This window comes from Chanodichthys erythropterus, chromosome 16 (assembly GCF_024489055.1).
Source record: "Chanodichthys erythropterus isolate Z2021 chromosome 16, ASM2448905v1, whole genome shotgun sequence".
Lineage (NCBI taxonomy): Eukaryota > Metazoa > Chordata > Actinopteri > Cypriniformes > Xenocyprididae > Chanodichthys > Chanodichthys erythropterus.
In genome coordinates this window covers 40,751,130-40,770,715 of record NC_090236.1, presented here as the reverse complement: position 1 = coordinate 40,770,715, position 19,586 = coordinate 40,751,130, and the positions used below count along the sequence as shown (strand labels likewise).

Below are 19,586 nucleotides of genomic sequence, written 5' to 3'. Positions count from 1 at the left end.
GGGTCAGACGTAACAACCCAGTGTTTGGGTAGTTTTTGTGTTACCCAGATCCTGGGTCAGATGTAACAACAAAGTGTTTGGGTATTTTTTGTGTTACACAGCTCCTGGGTCAGACGTAACAACCCAGTGTTTGGGTAGTTTTTGTGTTACTCAGGTCCTGGGTCAGACGTAACAACCCAGTGTTTGGGTAGTTTTTGTGTTACCCAGATCCTGGGTCAGACGTAACAAATCAGTGTTTGGGTAGTTTTTGTGTTACCAGATCCTGGGTCAGACGTAACAACCCAGTGTTTGGGTAGTTTTTGTGTTACCCAGGTCCTGGGTCAGACGTAACAACCCAGTGTTTGGGTAGTTTTTTGTGTTACCCAGATCCTGGGTCAGACGTAACAACCCAGTGTTTGGGTAGTTTTTGTGTTACCAGATCCTGGGTCAGAAGTGACAACAAAGTGTTTGGGTAGTTTTTGTGTTACCAGATCCTGGGTCAGACGTAACAACCCAGTGTTTGGGTAGTTTTTGTGTTACCCAGGTCCTGGGTCAGACGTAACAACCCAGTGTTTGGGTAGTTTTTGTGTTACCCAGATCCTGGGTCAGACGTAACAACCCAGTGTTTGGGTAGTTTTTGTGTTACCCAGATCCTGTGTCAGACGTAACAACCCAGTGTTTGGGTAGTTTTTGTGTTACCAGATCCTGGGTCAGACGTAACAACCCAGTGTTTGGGTAGTTTTTGTGTTACCCAGGTCCTGGGTCAGACGTAACAACCCAGTGTTTGGGTAGTTTTTTGTGTTACCCAGATCCTGGGTCAGACGTAACAACCCAGTGTTTGGGTAGTTTTTTGTGTTACCCAGATCCTGGGTCAGACGTAACAACCCAGTGTTTGGGTAGTTTTTTGTGTTACCCAGATCCTGGGTCAGACGTAACAACCCAGTGTTTGGGTAGTTTTTGTGTTACCAGATCCTGGGTCAGACATAACAACCCAGCGTTTGGGTAGTTTTTGTGTTACCCAGATCCTGGGTCAGACGTAACAACCCAGCGTTTGGGTAGTTTTTGTGTTACCCAGATCCTGGGTCAGACGTAACAAATCAGTGTTTGGGTAGTTTTTGTGTTACCAGATCCTGGGTCAGACGTAACAACCCAGTGTTTGGGTAGTTTTTGTGTTACTCAGGTCCTGGGTCAGACGTAACCACCCAGTGTTTGGGTAGTTTTTGTGTTACCCAGATCCTGGGTCAGACATAACAACCCAGCGTTTGGGTAGTTTTTGTGTTACCCAGATCCTGGGTCAGACATAACAACCCAGTGTTTGGGTAGTTTTTGTGTTACCCAGATCCTGGGTCAGACGTAACAACCCAGTGTTTGGGTAGTTTTTGTGTTACCCAGATCCTGTGTCAGACGTAACAACCCAGTGTTTGGGTAGTTTTTGTGTTACCAGATCCTGTGTCAGAAGTGACAACAAAGTGTTTGGGTAGTTTTTGTGTTACCAGATCCTGGGTCAGACGTAACAACCCAGTGTTTGGGTAGTTTTTTGTGTTACCCAGATCCTGTGTCAGACGTAACAACCCAGTGTTTGGGTAGTTTTTGTGTTACCAGATCCTGGGTCAGACGTAACAACCCAGTGTTTGGGTAGTTTTTGTGTTACCAGATCCTGTGTCAGAAGTGACAACAAAGTGTTTGGGTAGTTTTTGTGTTACCAGATCCTGGGTCAGACGTAACAACCCAGTGTTTGGGTAGTTTTTTGTGTTACCCAGATCCTGTGTCAGACGTAACAACCCAGTGTTTGGGTAGTTTTTGTGTTACCAGATCCTGGGTCAGACGTAACAACCCAGTGTTTTGGTAGTTTTTTGTGTTACCCAGGTCCTGGGTCAGACGTAACCACCCAGTGTTTGGTCAGTTTTTTGTGTTACCCAGATCCTGGGTCAGACGTAACAACCCAGTGTTTGGGTAGTTTTTGTGTTACCCAGATCCTGGGTCAGATGTAACAACAAAGTGTTTGGGTATTTTTTGTGTTACCCAGGTCCTGGGTCAGACGTAACAACCCAGTGTTTGGGTAGTTTTTTGTGTTACCCAGATCCTGGGTCAGACGTAACAACCCAGTGTTTGGGTAGTTTTTGTGTTACCCAGATCCTGGGTCAGACGTAACAACCCAGTGTTTGGGTAGTTTTTGTGTTACCAGATCCTGGGTCAGACGTAACAACCCAGTGTTTGGGTAGTTTTTGTGTTACCCAGGTCCTGGGTCAGATGTAACAACCCAGTGTTTGGGTAGTTTTTTGTGTTACCCAGATCCTGGGTCAGACGTAACAACCCAGTGTTTGGGTAGTTTTTGTGTTACCCAGATCCTGGGTCAGATGTAACAACAAAGTGTTTGGGTATTTTTTGTGTTACCCAGATCCTGGGTCAGACGTAACAAATCAGTGTTTGGGTAGTTTTTGTGTTACCAGATCCTGGGTCAGACGTAAAAACCCAGTGTTTGGGTAGTTTTTGTGTTACCCAGGTCCTGGGTCAGACGTAACAAATCAGTGTTTGGGTAGTTTTTGTGTTACCAGATCCTGGGTCAGACGTAAAAACCCAGTGTTTGGGTAGTTTTTGTGTTACCCAGGTCCTGGGTCAGACGTAACAACCCAGTGTTTGGGTAGTTTTTTGTGTTACCCAGATCCTGGGTCAGACGTAACAACCCAGTGTTTGGGTAGTTTTTGTGTTACCAGATCCTGGGTCAGAAGTGACAACAAAGTGTTTGGGTAGTTTTTGTGTTACCAGATCCTGGGTCAGACGTAACAACCCAGTGTTTGGGTAGTTTTTGTGTTACCCAGGTCCTGGGTCAGACGTAACAACCCAGTGTTTGGGTAGTTTTTTGTGTTACCCAGATCCTGGGTCAGACGTAACCACCCAGTGTTTGGGTAGTTTTTGTGTTACCCAGATCCTGGGTCAGACGTAACAACCCAGTGTTTGGGTAGTTTTTTGTGTTACCCAGATCCTGGGTCAGACGTAACAACCCAGTGTTTGGGTAGTTTTTGTGTTACCCAGATCCTGGGTCAGACATAACAACCTAGCGTTTGGGTAGTTTTTGTGTTACCCAGATCCTGGGTCAGACATAACAACCCAGTGTTTGGGTAGTTTTTGTGTTACCCAGATCCTGGGTCAGACGTAACAACCCAGTGTTTGGGTAGTTTTTGTGTTACCCAGATCCTGTGTCAGACGTAACAACCCAGTGTTTGGGTAGTTTTTGTGTTACCCAGATCCTGGGTCAGACGTAACAACCCAGTGTTTGGGTAGTTTTTGTGTTACCCAGATCCTGGGTCAGACATAACAACCCAGTGTTTGGGTAGTTTTTGTGTTACCCAGATCCTGGGTCAGACGTAACAACCCAGTGTTTGGGTAGTTTTTGTGTTACCCAGCTCCTGGGTCAGATGTAACAACAAAGTGTTTGGGTATTTTTGGTGTTACACAGCTCCTGGGTCAGACGTAACAACCCAGTGTTTTTTACAGTGTGTCAGCAGACATCTTTAATAATCAATGTGAAGTGATAAAAGTTTCAACAAGCCTTCTGTTAAATATTACTTGTATGCTATGCTAACAATGTAACCCATTCAATCTGTAACATACTTGTTAAAGCTTTTGAAAGTAAACGGCAGGGTGGCAGTGTTGAATCTGGAGTCTGTGCAGTAGAATAGGACATATGAGGATTAATGAAGGGTATTATTTCAGCAGCATGTTAACACTGTAGCCAGCAGGCGTCATATTTTGAGTCATTTTAGAGAGGCAGATGCTGGGGTGCTAACGGACCGGGCCAGGGCTTTAATTTACACTGTTTGACATGATTATTGGTTTGATTATAGTTACATGAGTCAGACATCTGCATGTGAGTCTATGAATGTAGCGTGTTGATTAATTTTGTAGTAATTGCCAAGACTGCCAGCACTTCACATGGCAGATTCACTTATTCTCTTCTGCGTATTGTACACAAAAAATGGCTGAAAGTGCTAGTTTGCATATGGTTGGCATTTTCTCTATGCATTTGGCTGACACTTGCATTAAAGCTATAAAAGTCTAAATAAAAAGCTATGTGAATCTAAAAATATCATGCAATATGATCTTACAAATTAAAAAATTTAACTTAGAATGGTCAAAAGACCATTGATATTCATCAGAGAAATCAGCCACTGAATCAGATCGGCTTTGCAGCCAAAACACCCTTTCAAAACGAGTAAATCTTTTCCAAATATCAAAGAGCATCCCGTAACCAAATGGGTTCTGGGAAAGACTTGGTCCCTGTCCACCACGCCCAGAATGAAGCAGGGCACAGCAGGTTTGTGTGTGAGAGCGTGGGACCGTTCCAGTTCCAACAAACACAGCACGAACCACACCATCTCCAACGCCAGACACCCATCCTGGCATTCAGGCTGAGCTGACATCCCATAATCGCACAGCAACCAGCATGTGTGCCAGACTAGACTGGGTAAAACAATTGAATCTGTGCAGGACTGATGTAAAAAAATCTCTTGCAAGTCAACAGACTTTGATGTTTTGAATGTTTTAGAATAGCTTGATATATTTCATTTGATGAGAATGAAAACTAGGCCATTAGGGATAGAAGTGCAATTTGTTCAATGTGTAAATCTGAAAAAAAGAAAACTGAATTAATTTTGTTTGTTTGTTTGTTTTGCATAAAATATTTAAATATAAAATAAAATAAAATAAAATAAAATAAAATAAAATAAAATAAAATTAAATTAAATTAAATTAATAAAATTAAATTAATAAAATTAAATTAAATTAAATTAAATTAAATTAAATATATTGAAATTAATTTCTGAATGCATTATATCTCTATCCCACAAAGCCTTGATTTTATTACTTAATAACTGTGTGTGTGCATGTTTTCCTAGTCTAGATGTGTATCTGTGTATGCGGGTGTGTTACAGTGAAGGTATTCTCTCTGATAAATGAATGAATGAATGAATGAATGAATGAATGAATGAATGAATGAATGAATGAATGAATGAATGAATGAATAAATAAATAAATAAATAAATAAATAAATAAATAAAATATTGGACATAACAAAGTGCAGCCTATTTAATGTGTGCAATGGGTTCAAAATAAAATAAAATAAAATGAATAAAATAAAATAAAATAAAATAAAATAAAATAAAATAAAATAAAATAAAATAAAATAAAATAAAATAAAATAAAATAAAATAAAATACATTGGTATTAACTTCTGGATGGACTATATCTCTATCCCACAAAGCCTTGATTTTATTACTTAGTTAATAACTGTGTGTGCATGTTTTCCTTTAGTCTGGATGTGTGTGTCAGTATTTACGGGTGTGTTACAGTGAAGGCCTTCTCTCTGATCGGTGACGTCAGCCCTGGTTTCAATCTCCTGTTATAATTAAAGAGCTATGCGTGTGTATGTGTGAGCAGTCGGCTGTGGCGTACAGGGTCTGCTGATTGCTTTCATTCCCAAAGGCACGATGATGCTTCAGCCCTCAATTACACATGCCAGGGCTGCCTGGACAACTGCAATCGTTACAGCTTCTAATGGAGGTCAAAGAGGCATGTGTGTAATCTGTGTATGAGGACTTGTTCGAGAAGACCTGGTGGAAATCTAAGAGGAGAGGAGATGAGATGTACCTTCTCATAGTAGATGACTTCATACTCCACTATGACTCCGTTTGGTCTGTCGGGTCCCTGCCAGGCCAGTGTGATGCTGTCTTTACTCTTCCTCTCTTTCAGGATCACATTCACTGCAAACAGAGTGAGACAATGAGAGAGCGAAGAGACATGAGGAGATACAAAAACTGTAAAATGGTCTGACATTGAGCACTCAGTTTGACCGCAGCTTTCTGAAACACACGGCTCACGATCCGCTTACACACTCTTGCTTTACACACACATACACGCGAGTGCTGTGAAACCTTTGTCTTAAGAGAGACGAAGGGGAGGCACACAACAGCAGGTAATTACACTCCTGAAACACTGTCTAACACCTTCTCTGTCTCTCATCTCTCACTGCAGCGGGACGGACAGAGAGAGAGAGAATGAGACGGAGGAGGAGGAGGAGGAGGAGGAGGAGGGAGAGACAGCGGGTCTGATGTTTGGTCAGATGGTTATAGGAAAATTCTCCTGGTGTCCTTCACCTCTTCTGTGCTCTGAGATCTGTGAACAGCCTTCAGAATTACACCTGACATACTACACACACACACACACACACACACACACACACACACACACACACACACACACACACACACACACACACACACACATTTCTGTGATGCCGGATCTGGTAATTGTATTTATTATGGATAATAAACTATTCACAGCGATTGAGCTCACATATACGCAGCCATTCAAAAGTTTAGAGTCAGATTTATTTAAGAAATTAATATTTTTATTCAGAAAGGATGCATTCAACTGATTAAAAGTGACAGTAAATGTATATTTCAAATAAATGTTGTCCTTTAGAAATCCTGAAAAATAAAGTTTATCACAGTTTCCACAAAAATACTAAGCAGCACAACATTGATTTAAATGTTCAATTAAACATTCAATTAAAAGGTTAAATGATGAATGAATGAATTAATGTAATTTAATTTTTATTTATTATTTATTTTATTTGTTTTATGTTTTTAATGTTTTTGTCAGTGTAAACCTCCAAATTTAAACACCTCCAAAATTAAACATCACAAATTTCCCCTTTGGGGACAATAAAGTGTATTTCAATTCAGTTTCAATGATAATAATCATAAATGTTTCTTGATCATCAAATCATCATATTAGAATGATTTCTGAAGAATCACGTGACACTGAAGAATGGAGTAATGACACTGAAAATTGAAAGGTATTTTTTTTTTCCAAAATATTTTGTACTCATTATTATAATTATTATTGTTATTATTATTATTATTATATAGAAATAATTAAAACCTATTATAATGATGGAAATATTTAATAATTAATTAATTAATAACATTTCAAAAGCGAGTTCTTTGTAGTATAGGTATTTAAAACACTAGCACATATACACTACCTATAAGTCTAAAGAACTAGAAAAGTAATAAATGAAATAAAACTTTTCTGTGGTATTAAAAGTTTCTTCCATTGCATCAGGCTAATGCAAAAAAAATAAAATCCCTTTTGTTGAAAGTTTTATTCTTAAGAGAGTGACATTAAATGTGAATATTTATGAGCAGAATTCCTTCCTAAATTGCTCTAAACTACACAATATTCAGATTAGGGCTGGTTCACGCTTTGACGTGATGAATGTATAAATCATTGGGATCTTTGACCCTGTTCTGACACTAAGCACTTCTCCCTCAGCATGTGCCGCTCTGCTCAAGAGCTTCCCTCCGACCAGATTCATACATATTTAAAGCCTCAGCCGAGCCTTACACAAGCCCAATCCCACCATACACACATTCACAAACACACTTTAATGAGAACACGCCTGCCCTGATGACCCGCGTCGGCCCGTCAGGGGTGTGAGACAGGAAGTTGCGAGGGCAGTTGTGTCTTCAGCACATCTCTTAGCACCAGAGAATGACTGTGGATAACATATTTGATGACATGTATTATTTAGAGCATTCAGAATACTATGAACTTATGAACTTCCACTGAGGTTGTGTGTGTGTGTGTGTGTGTGTGTGTGTGTGTGTGTGTGTGTGTGTGTGTGTGTGTGTGTGTGTGTGTGTGTGTGTGTGTGTGTGTGTGTGTGTGTGTGTGTGTGTGTGTGTGTGTGTGTGTGTGTGAGAGTGAGAGAGAGAGAGAGAGAGAGAGATGGGAGTCTGCAAATGTGAATCTGGTCGAACAACACCCCTCTCCGGCTGTACCGAACCGTTACTTTGACTGTTATTCAGTTCTGGAGCAGAGCAGGGAAAATATGATGCATCACAAAGACAAAACACACAGAGACGCAAGGGCTGTCAAACACTGGAGAGTTTTGAGAGATCTCATTGAATAAAAAAAGATAACCTTCACTGTCAGCGTAAAGGTTCGGGATGCGTAACATTTTGAATGAGAAGAGGAGAAAACCAGAAAAAAGAGTGTTGTTTACCTCTCTTGAAACAAAGACTCGCACATGTTGACTACAAAAATTCCTTCAAATCATATTTGGAGTGTGTTTTGTTTATGGAAATCTAATGAGGACCTCTTCACAGAAAAAAGCAATTGCCCCAGGCATGTTGGTTTTCTGTTTATCAAAGTGTAGCATTGAGCCGGCTTTGGCATTCAAAGTGTGACATCGCATCCAAACCACGTCCGACACGTTGAATAATTTATCAGTCCTCACTGGAAGCAAAATGCTGCACAAAGTGACGATTTCAGCCAATCAGAATATATTTGATGCTAGATTTCTGAACCAATCAGATTTCACTGTGGAAATCGGAAATCAGCTACCATATGGAAGCTTTTTTCCGCAATGAAATAAAAAATAAAATAGGTAATTGCGACTTTTTATCTCACAAATCCGACTTTCTCAGAATTGTGAGATAAAATCTCTCCATTCTGACTTTTTTCGCAATTCTGACTTTTTTTTCTTGCAATTTGAAATATAAACATGTAATTCTGACTTTTCTCGCATTTGTGATATAAACTCATAATTCTGACTTTTTCTCGCAATTCTGACCTTTTTTTCTTGCAATTGCGAAATATATACGTGTAATTCTGACTTTTTTCTCACAACTGAGATATAAACTCGCAATTCTGACTTTTTCTCGCAATTGCGAGATATAAACTTGAAATTCTAACTTTTTTTCTCGTAATTGTGATATAAACTCTCAATTCTGACTTTTTTTCACAATTGTGATATAAACTCGCAAATCTGATATAAATCTCGCAATTCTGACTTTTTCTCGTGAAATATAAATTTGAAATTCTGACTTTTTTCTTGTAATTGTGATATAAACTCTCAATTCTGACTTTTTCTCGCATTTTAACTTTTTCTCACAATTGCGAGATATAAACTTGAAATTCTAACTTTTTTTCTCGTAATTGTGATATAAACTCTCAATTCTGACTTTTTCTCACAATTGTGATATAAACTCGCAAATCTGATATAAATCTCGCAATTCTGACTTTTTCTCGCGAGATATCAACTTGAAATTCTAACTTTTTGTCTCGTAATTGTGATATAAACTCTCAATTCTGACTTTTTCTCACAATTGTGATATAAACTCGCAAATCTGACTTTTTTATTGCAATTCTGACTTTTTCTCGTGAAATATAAATTTGAAATTCTGACTTTTTTCTTGTAATTGTGATATAAACTCTCAATTCTGACTTTTTCTCGCAATTTTGACTTTTTCTCACAATTGCGAAATATAAACTCTCAATTCTGACTTTTTTCTTGCAATTGCGAAATATAAACGTGTTATTCTGACTTTTTCTCACAATTGTGATATAAACACTCAATTCTGACTTTTTTCTCACAATTCTGACTTTTTCTCGCAATTGCGAAATATATACGTGTAATTCTGACTTTTTTCTCACAATTCTGACTTTTTCTCGCAATTGCGAAATATATACGTGTAATTCTGACTTTTTTCTCACAATTGTGATATAAACTCGCAATTCGGACTTTTTCTCGCTAGATATAAACTTGAAATTTTGACTTTTTTTCTTTTTTTCTCGCAATTCTGACTTTTTCTCCCAATTGCGAGATATAAACTCGCAATTATGACTTTTTTTCTCATAATTATGACTTTTTTTCTCGCAATTATAGCTTTTTTTTTGTAATTCTGACTTTTTTCTCTTAATTGGAGTTTACATCTTCTTTTCTCAGAATTGAGACATAAACTCGCAATTATGACTTTTTTCTCGCAATTATGACTTTTTCTCCCAATTGGGAGATATAAACTTGCAATTATGACTTTTTTTCTCGCAATTATGACTTTTTTTCTCGCAATTGTGAGATATAAACCCGCAATCATAAAGTCCAATTCTGAGGAATTTCTTCACAGAATTACGAGTTTATGTCTCACAGTTCTGAGATAAAAAGTCACAATTATAACTTTTTTATTTTTTATTCAGTGGCGGAAATAAGCTTCCATACCAAGCACAATGCAACATTTAAAAATGTCCACAGAAGAGAGACGCACTCTACCTGTCTGACTGGTGGTGATGTTGACAGTGACTTGTTGTTTAGGCGTCGGGCTCAGATCGGACACCCCGTTCACCGCCTCGATGCTGAAGGTGTAGTTGGTGTTGGACAGCAGATCCGTGATCAACACTTTAGGGATCGAGAGGCCAAACTGTCTAGGTATGAAATGGACACTGTTGCTGCAGGGGCTGCATGTCTTGCCGTCGCCGGCACACTTCCTGCAGTGGATGCTGTACGTGACGTCTCCTCGCCCGCCGCTGTCTCTCGGAGGACTCCACTCCAGTGTCACAGAGGTGTCGTTTAGGGTGGAGATGGGGTTCTCGGCTGCAGATGGAGGCCCTGGGAGAGAAAAAGAGAAAATACAGAAATAAAGAGTTTGTTTTTAATTCAGTTTGTTCTAGAGAGGGAATTGAGTTTGTGTTTGTATGAATCTACACCGGTGTTTCTCAACTAGTAGATTATGACACAAAAAATGGTCTCAAAAGGCAAAACAAATAGGTTTATCAGCTTTTAAAAAGGAGGATAAAACACGTCTCATACTTTATGATGTCACAGTCTATACAATCAAATGGTATTTTGGCTCAGATTTATTTGTCAGTTGGTAATATATCTAATACTAACACAATCTTCAGCCCAGTGTTTGCTCCATGTGTTAGACCGGCAGATCACAGGTCTCACATAAATCACATTTATGCATTCAAAACAACTTTCCTATAGAGCAGTTCAGTTCCAGAAGTAAAAATCCTATTCAATCTCTCACTTGTAAGTCGCTTTGGATAAAAGCGTCTGCCAAATGAATAAATGTAAATAGATAAATGTCTATAATTGAAAACATCGTATTTGTGCATGTACATATCTATATTTAAATATTTATATATTATTTCTCTAAAGAAATTTGTCTTATATTTGGTAACACTTTAGTTTAGGGTCCAGTTCACAGTATTAAGTAGTTGCTTATTAGCATGCATATTACTAAGATATTGACTGTTTATTAGTATTAATAAAGCACATATTAATTCCTTATTCTGCATGATCTTATTCTTTATCCCTCAATCCTAATACCTAAACTTAAAAACTACCTTACTAACTATTAATAAGCAGTAATTAGGAGTTTGTTGAGGCAAAAGTCATAGTTAATAGTGAGAATTTGACCCTAAACTAAAGTGTGAACAATTAATATCAATCAATTAATATCAATATCATTTAATTTGTTATATATATCTATACATACACAAAATCTGGAACATTTCATTTGTGCATACATATTTTTAAATATATATATATATATATATATATATATATATATATATATATATATATATATATATATATTATATTAAAAATTAAAATATAAAAATAATGACTTAGTCAATGCCTCCTGCACTTTTCTTCACGTTTTTGCCAACAAGAAACAGGAAATTCATACTGCGCAGCAAATAAATATGAAGGAAAACCTAGGGGTGCTCTGGTACTATTTTGCTGGAGCTTTAACGCTGAATGCTTCCCATATTGCCTTGCTGCAGTGCATTAGGGATAGCATTGATCCGAGGCCATGGAAGGAGGGCATGATAATGAGAGGAGGGACTGAGCAGGGTACAGGGCGCTGGATAGTGCTGCCACGGGGTGTTTTCTTTAACAGTCTGCAACTACACACAACTAAAGGTTTTTTAACACTACCACACTCCGCAGGGTGTCTGTCATTGAAACAGTTCTCATATGAGTGTGTGAGATGAAAACACACCCATAAGAAAAGGAAAATATTCCACAAGGACACAAACTGTTTTTGCAAAGCCTCAGTAATCAAACCCGCTCATCTCTATTCCTAGAGAGTGAAGGCAGCTTTCACTGCTCAGAGAGTTTGAAGAGTCTGTGAGAGAGTTTTCTGGATAGAGAGAGCAAATGAAGCAGAGGAAACCAGGGATCAGGGTGGAGGAGTTTAAATGTCTGTGGTGATGACATTTCACCAGATCTACTAGCTGGTGGAAAGGGAGGGTTCTTCTGGGACACAGATCAGTGTGTGTGTGTTTGCGGTCACCTGTGGATGAAGTCTATATGTTGCATAACCTAAAGTTCCTCCTAGTCACTGAGATTAAAGACAGTTGTGGCCTTTTAAGGGTTAAAAATAAGACACTGATTAAGTTCAGTTGAACTTTGTCTGAATAAAGATAATTAAAAGATATAAAGATTTCTGTTTGAAATGCATGCTGTCACAAACATATTAAGCAATGCAGCCGTTTTCAACATTAAAGAGTTCATCTTCAGAACACGAATTAAGATATTTTTGATGAAATCCGATGGCTTAGTGAGGACTACAGTGGTTCAACCTTAATGTTATGAAGCGATGAGAATACTTTTTGTGCGCCAAAAAAAAAAAAAAAAAAAAAAAAAAGCTTTATTCAACAATATCTAGTGACGGACGATTTCAAAGCTTTGAAGCTTTATGAATCTTTTGTTTCCAATCAGTGGTTCAGAGTGTGTTTCAAACTGCCAAAGTCATGTGATTTCAGTAAACAAAGCTTTGTTACGTCAAAAGTGTTTCAAAATCTCAATGGTTCATGTGACTTTGGCAGTTTGATATGCGCTCCAAACCACTGATTCGAAACAAAAGATTTGTAAAGCTTCATGAAACAGTGTTTTGAGATCGCCCATCACTAGATATTGTTGAATAAAGTCATTATTTGGTTTTGTTTTGGTGCACAAACTAACCCTTTAATTAAATATTCAAAATGAGCATAAACAATGCTCATTTGAGGTAAACAAACAAACAAACAAACATGTGAATAAACTAGGATGTTGTTCACATGCATGTGTGTGTGTGATCCAGTAATCACATTAGCACATCATTTTTATTTCCTGGCACATGATTTTCATATACTGTATAAACAGTCTCATTTCGCTGCTGTTGCCCTAATTTATTTTATCATTACATTAAGTAAGCAGTGTGTGTGTGTGTGTGTGTTTGGGGTGGGAGGTGAGCTTGTGTGTAAGTGTGTGTGTGATGTACTACAACTGAAGGTCATTAAGTAGATCCATATGCTTAGCTGCATGCATGATTTGCTTTATCAGATGAATGAGTCCTTTAATTAGGATCTGTCATATTCCTTCTCTTTCCTTTCTTTCTTGTTCATTTCTCTCGTTCTTTCTTCCGCCCTTCATACCCCAGGGCACACACACACAGATATATATAGGTAATGACTCACTCTCCGGGTCTATATAAGGTGACCTCACCAGTCTTGTAAACGCAGAGCTAAACGTCCAGTCTGACGTGATATATGATGATGAGGCAGTGATGAAGGTGAAAATGTACTGAGTCCAGTCTATAAGAATAAATAAGGAAAACAGCCTCCAGCCTCCTCTTATAAACTCTTTGTCCTCCATCCATCCACCTGTCCATTCATGCATACTTTGAACTATCCATTCAACCAACTTTCCATCATTTAATTCATCCATGCATCCATCTATCCATTTACCCTTTTCCATCAGTTAATCCATCCATCCACACATCAATCTATTTATTCATACACTTATACTGTACATTCAAGTATTCATAATTACCTCCCACTGTCCATTCATCCCTTTCATTCATGCATGATCTATCTAACACAGATGTATGGTTGTAGTGCTGGATCACTCACGGGTGCAGGCCATTGAGCGCGGGTCCATGTCAGCTCTGTAAAACCCCTTCTCGCAGGAACACTCCGAGGCTTCCTCCTGATGGGAGAAGCTGTGAGGAGGACACTTGGTGCAGTAGGCATCCATGGAAGAGGCCTTGTAGGTGCCTGGCCGGCAGGCTGCGAAACAGAGACAAGAAGACCGAAAGGTTAGAGAGCACTCCTAGAAATCTAAACGCAAATAAATAAATAAAGCAAACCAAAAATATAGCTGCAAGCAGCAATTAACGGGGTTCAAGTGCTTTAAGGCAGGTAAGCACTTGTGAAAAAATATGACGTTTTATTTAGCATGCATGTAACCTCTTAGATCATAGATGGAAAAGACCATTTGCAAATACAGGCAATTTACCATAGGAAATATATGATTTTAAGAGCTTTTTAACTGCTTTCGAGGTTGAGCCAAAAAACTTAGGACTAGTCTGCCAAAATTGTTTTTTTAAATAATTTCTAATAGTCCTAGGGGCCAATTTGCTCAGAATAAGGAGTTCTAATATGTGGTATGAAAGTTGTGGACATGTGCAAAAGAATTGCACAATATACAATCCTTTACACACGTGAAAAACATGAAAGCACCCCCGGTGGCCAATTTCTTTTGAATTTCTCACAGGCCTCTAGGGTTGTGAGTCAAACAGGCCCAGTGATTTTCATTCCGATCAGCCTTTGTCAACCTTGTCTGATAACTGCTCAAAATTCATTGGCCACCACCGGCCGTGTTTTTTGGGATACTCGAATGTCCTCAAAGGCAGTCTTGGCACCTTGGACAAAGACATTGCATGCCAATTTTCAAGTCAATGAGACTTAGGGTTGCATAGTTATAGCCATGTTTAATTTTTTTCCCATGTTATAGCACCACCAAGTGGCCAGTCGCCACATCCTTTTTTCATGCAACGACAGAATGAGCTCTTACATATGTGTGCCAAGATTGGTGAAAATATCTCATTCCGTTCATGAGTTATAGCCATTTTAGTAACAGTGGCTCCGCCTACTTCAAACGTTTTGGTGGCCCTTACAGAGATCGTGAAAAGAAATTTCTATTTTTTTGATACTTATTGACATCAGTCTCCGGAGAATCTTGCTGCATTGGTTTGTTCCGATCGGGCAAAAAACCTAGGACTAGTTCGCAAAAGTAGGTTTTTCAAAAAAATCCAAAATACACAAAAAGTTCGCCAAGAACAACAATTGAATCGAAGCCAAGGATTTCAACTATATAAGACACTTGAGCCTACACCTAATGGTTTAGGAGTTATGGGCACTTTCGTTCTTTTGCTGTAGCACCCCATCAGGCTGATCGGGGCGAGCCTTGGTGGTGTTGTAGATGGTGTGAGTACTACCAGCCCTCAAAGACACGGTTTGGTCTGCCTGATCACTTTTAGAAAATGCTGATCTTTGGAAAATTTAACAATTGCAATAGTGTTTCAGCAATCCACACTTGAACCCCTAACAAAAAACACAAAACCAAACAAGTCGAACCAGCTACAGCTGACTAGTTTTTAAAGAGGATCTACCAGATTGACCAAGGTGGTCTTCCAGATTCACCTCTAATGTCCACACATGACCAGCAGAACAAAACATCAAAAACCATCAGAAGCTAATAGGACGAGACTGGAGCGGAACTAGTTGTTTGTCTTACCAGTGGCAGACAACCTTTGAGAAACCTGTTTAAAAACAGTTATTGCTGTAAAATAGACATTCCTTTCTTCTTTTTCAGAGTTGTTACAACATCCCGTGTTCTGTAAAAATGGGTCAGTCAACACGGACTTAAATAACCATTGCAGAAAAACGAGCCTGAGTGCAGGAATTACAAATAGTCTCTTGTAGCAGAGCGTCCCTAAAGGACTTCACAAAACCAAAACACATCCTTGAGACCTGGATTCAAATTCCAACATTTCCATGCCTCAGAGTGCACCATGATTATGTTTACAAACCGGAGAACATGACTCTCCTCTCCAAAAACAAGGCCGTTTCTGAGGAGGAAAACAGTTCGCTTTCTCTTTTCTATTTATCTCTCTGTCTCCTTTCCATCTTCTTCACATCTGCCTCTCGCATTCATTTGTTTGCCTCAGAGCCCCAATGGATGACCCAATTTCTCGGCTCCTCTGAGGAGCCGCTGAAATACGTGAGGAGGAAGTCAGCCTTTTACCCAATTACAAATGCGAAGTGTTCGCACAAACACAGGCGCGTAGAAGAATAGAAGAAGGTGGCGAGTATGACTTTAGCATAGTGTTAGCCTCACTCTAGCTCAAGGCACCAATAAAACACCACAAAGGGCTTCGGCATATTCTAATATATGTAAATTTGGAGGCCTGTGTGAATGTTAATGAATTGGAAAGGGCATATTTATTTGATTGCTTTACTCGTTGAGGGGATGTCGGCAGGAGGGAGGTGGTTCGTGATGGTGTGCCTCGTCTCAGGGGTAGAGACGTAAATTCATGGTGCAGTTAAGATGAGAGCGTTAGCAATCTGCACCGCGAGCAAATTAGACAATCCTGCCGGCCGCCGAGGTCAAGCCATCGCTAGTGTCGGAAACGCAATTCAATTGATGGATCAATGCAATGATGAATTTATCCTCGCCTTGATTGCCTGTGTGAGTGGTGAAGGTCACAGATTTAATCAAGGCCTGCAGCTCCTCTGCTCGCCCATAAATCCACACCTAGCAGAGAGCGGCAGGCTAACCCTGCACCGCCAAGATCCAATCTACACCTCGGCTCCTGTGCATTCTCACATCAATCGCTGCTGTCTTGCTTTTCCTCTAAAAACAAGAATAGAAACACAATGTGCAATGTGTCCACTGTCTCTTTATAATGGGAGTCATCAGGTTCACTTTATTTTGTTTTGCTGTTGTTGTTATTTTATGGGTAATGACACCTGCATCTCCTGCATGAGCGACACAGCTCAACATTTCAAAGCATTTTCCACTTTCAACCACTTCTTTTCTGATTTCTTTGAAGGGAGGGTCTATGGGTGGGTAAATGTATGGGTTTTTTAAGATCTTTTGATCGAATGGATGCAATAAGCTTGCACAATTTACATATGAACGTGCACACAGGCGAAGGAAAAACATACGGAAAGCAGCAGCTTTCGTTTCTGCTCTGACAGCCGCAAGACCAGCTGAACGATGTGAGTGTGTGTTAAAAATCAGGAATGGTGAGAGAACATTGTGCTAGGTACATTTTTTGTCTTCAAACTAAACTTGGGTCTTCAGCCGACAAAGTTTAAATCCCGTCTGGCTAGAGCTTTTCCCATAATGTTTATGCATTAGGTCAGTAGACGGAGAGTAGACTTTTGTGGCTGTTTGAACACATTCGACCGTATGAGCGTCTATACACTACGAAAGCAATCCGGTCGAATGCGTATTCAGCTACCTCTGGATGTGATTGAAAGTGGACAAGCTCAAAACGCTTTACACCCTGTTTACACCTGTATTTAGCGTTGTCCACTTGTGATCCGATTGAATGTTTTTATTTTCAAAGAATGAAAATGAAGTGCTGCACGGGGTAGGAGTTCCGGTGCTCTTTGGGTCAAGTCAAGTCACCCTTATTTATATAGTGCTTTTTACAATGCAGATTGTGTTAAAGCAGCTTTACATTGATAATTGGTATATAATTTTGCCTTTTAAAGAATAGTGTCAGTGCAGGCAGATCAAAAGCACTGTTGAATAAATGTCAAGGATACTGTTGAATATCAAATGTCAAGTTGAATTAAATTAAATTAGGGCTGCACGATTAATTGTATTTTATCACGATAACGATATCTGCTTCTCTCGATTGATTTTAAATAATCGTCATGATATTGGCCCGCTCTATGAAAATGAACATAATTTGGAAATATTGGAATATAGGATTTTTTTTAAATATGTTTTATCTTTTGAAGTTCCTAAAGGTTTTACCAGTTTTCATAATGATGATCAGCTAGAAATTACTTTTCTTTGCTTTACGAATTTGCCGGGCAATTTGAATCTGGTTTGTCTTATTGCAAACGAATTGTGTTGCTTTAAAATCTAACGCGAATACATATTACAAAGCGCTGACCAAAACCATGTTTTGTATTGATTTACCATCCAACGAAGTTATCATAGTTGGTTAAATTTAAGTCTTTGTGCCACCTACAGGCCTTTTTGGGTGAAGTGTAGGTTGGTAAACAACTTGCAAAATAGGGATAGTTCAACTCGTAAAATTAAGAATGGTCCAAGGCACTCGAATCTTATAGAACAAGCATTTTAAAAGCCTTTATTTCATCATGGCTAAATGTGAAAACACGTGACAAATGCACAGTCTGCACACCTATGCGTTGCGGCTAGTTTTGCCTTCATCAGGGTGTCACACCAAATTTTTTATTTTTTTTTATAAATAAAATATGCATAGATGAATCATTCACAATCAATAACATGCATTCAGAAATAGATTGAACTTTCATTTCATGCTGACTTTAATGTATGAATTTGAACTTTAGTAGTTTCACAGCAAAAGTAGTTTCGCCAACACTGGTGCTAACCACTAGGCTATTGTCTTAATCTTTTTTTTTGTTGTTGTTGTTGTACAACACTCTCCCTAGATGAATATATGCCTTCCAGATCTCTGATCTCAATAACTAGAATCAATACTTGTCACTGAACATTGAGATGATGCACTGCTGGCTAAACCTCACCCGTTAGCGAGGCACTACTAAACCACAGCATTGATAGCACCAATTTTATTAGAGTAGAACTAAATAGACAGGGAAAGAAGGGAATCGAATCAGCAACCTCCCAAATACCACCCCTGGAGTTGTAACCACAACACCACACAATCCCATTTCAGTTTTCTGATTCAAATGAAAAGTCTGCCAAATGGGACATTTCATGGCCTCCTAAATAGTCCAAACAAACAGATTCAAATTAGGTTCAAGAGTGTGCTCGTCTCGAGTGTGCTGGGCCTTTTGTTGGGTCGTAGCGGCTAGAAAGAGAAGGAGCGAGACAGAAACAGAGATGAGTAGGGCTGTGCTCTTAGAAAGCCTAATCAGAAGCGGAGCGTCTGGGGTGAAGGCTGGGCACCGTGCCGCTGTACGGGAGAGTTTTGGCCTGCTGATGAGGGTTGCCTGGCTGTTTCCTCCTGGCACCGGTCCACAGCGGTATATCAGAACACACAGGCAGCCTGACCACACATACACACACACACAATCTGAAGCAAACACACACAGGCTCTTACGGCCACAGGAAATTCCCTTCCGCGTACCAATCTTTGAAAGTCTTTCAAAGTGTTTCTGAGAGAAGAAGTCTATGACCTCCAGCATCTGTTTAGATGACTTTCAAAGACTCAGCTTTACCGCAAACATTTCAGTTGTACATGATGAACTCAAGCAGTGAAAATAATATGATTGGGCCGAAGATTGAATAGTCAAAATTTGTTAATTCAGCCAAACACAAATTATATTCAATACACATAATTTCAAGCAAGAATGAAACACTAGAAATTGCTCATAGTGGAGTCATAAGGCTCAGGGAAGCCTGATGTTTATTTGAATAGCAGTGTTTGACAGAATTAATGATATAAGTACTATTTGAGTATAATTCTTCCCAACAGCATAATTTTCATGTGAGGGAAAGAGAAGGGTCAGGATGGCTGACTGGTTATCCAATACTTGTCTACTAGTGAGTTCTTCTAAGATTGTTTTTTTTTTTTCCTGCAGTGCTTTAAAAATAATTCATTAATAATACATTTATAATATTAAAATAAATAAAGAAAGCAAGCAGGGAATAGACTTCTTTTTAGCTTTAATATTTTTACCTGCAGTGATTTATAAAATACATTTATAAAATGTATCAAAAACAAAAACAACAACAAAAAAAA

The 19,586-nt window shown here is 38.9% G+C and overlaps 1 protein-coding gene across 2 annotated transcripts in view; it reads right to left on the bottom strand.

Moving 5' to 3' along the window:
- The window catches only part of epha4b (eph receptor A4b), a 179,418-nt gene that overhangs the window by 92,759 nt on the left and 67,073 nt on the right, over nt 1–19,586 (bottom strand). For both annotated transcript variants that reach the window (XR_010891845.1, XM_067361950.1), the window contains exons 4-6: nt 13,726–13,881; nt 10,094–10,429; nt 5,626–5,738 (exon numbers count right to left, since the gene is read on the bottom strand). Coding sequence is in view for 1 of the 2 variants with exons in the window: in XM_067361950.1 (XP_067218051.1) it covers nt 5,626–5,738; nt 10,094–10,429; nt 13,726–13,881 (605 nt within the window). In the remaining variant the exon portion in view is untranslated. The remainder of the gene's footprint in view (nt 1–5,625; nt 5,739–10,093; nt 10,430–13,725; nt 13,882–19,586) is intronic.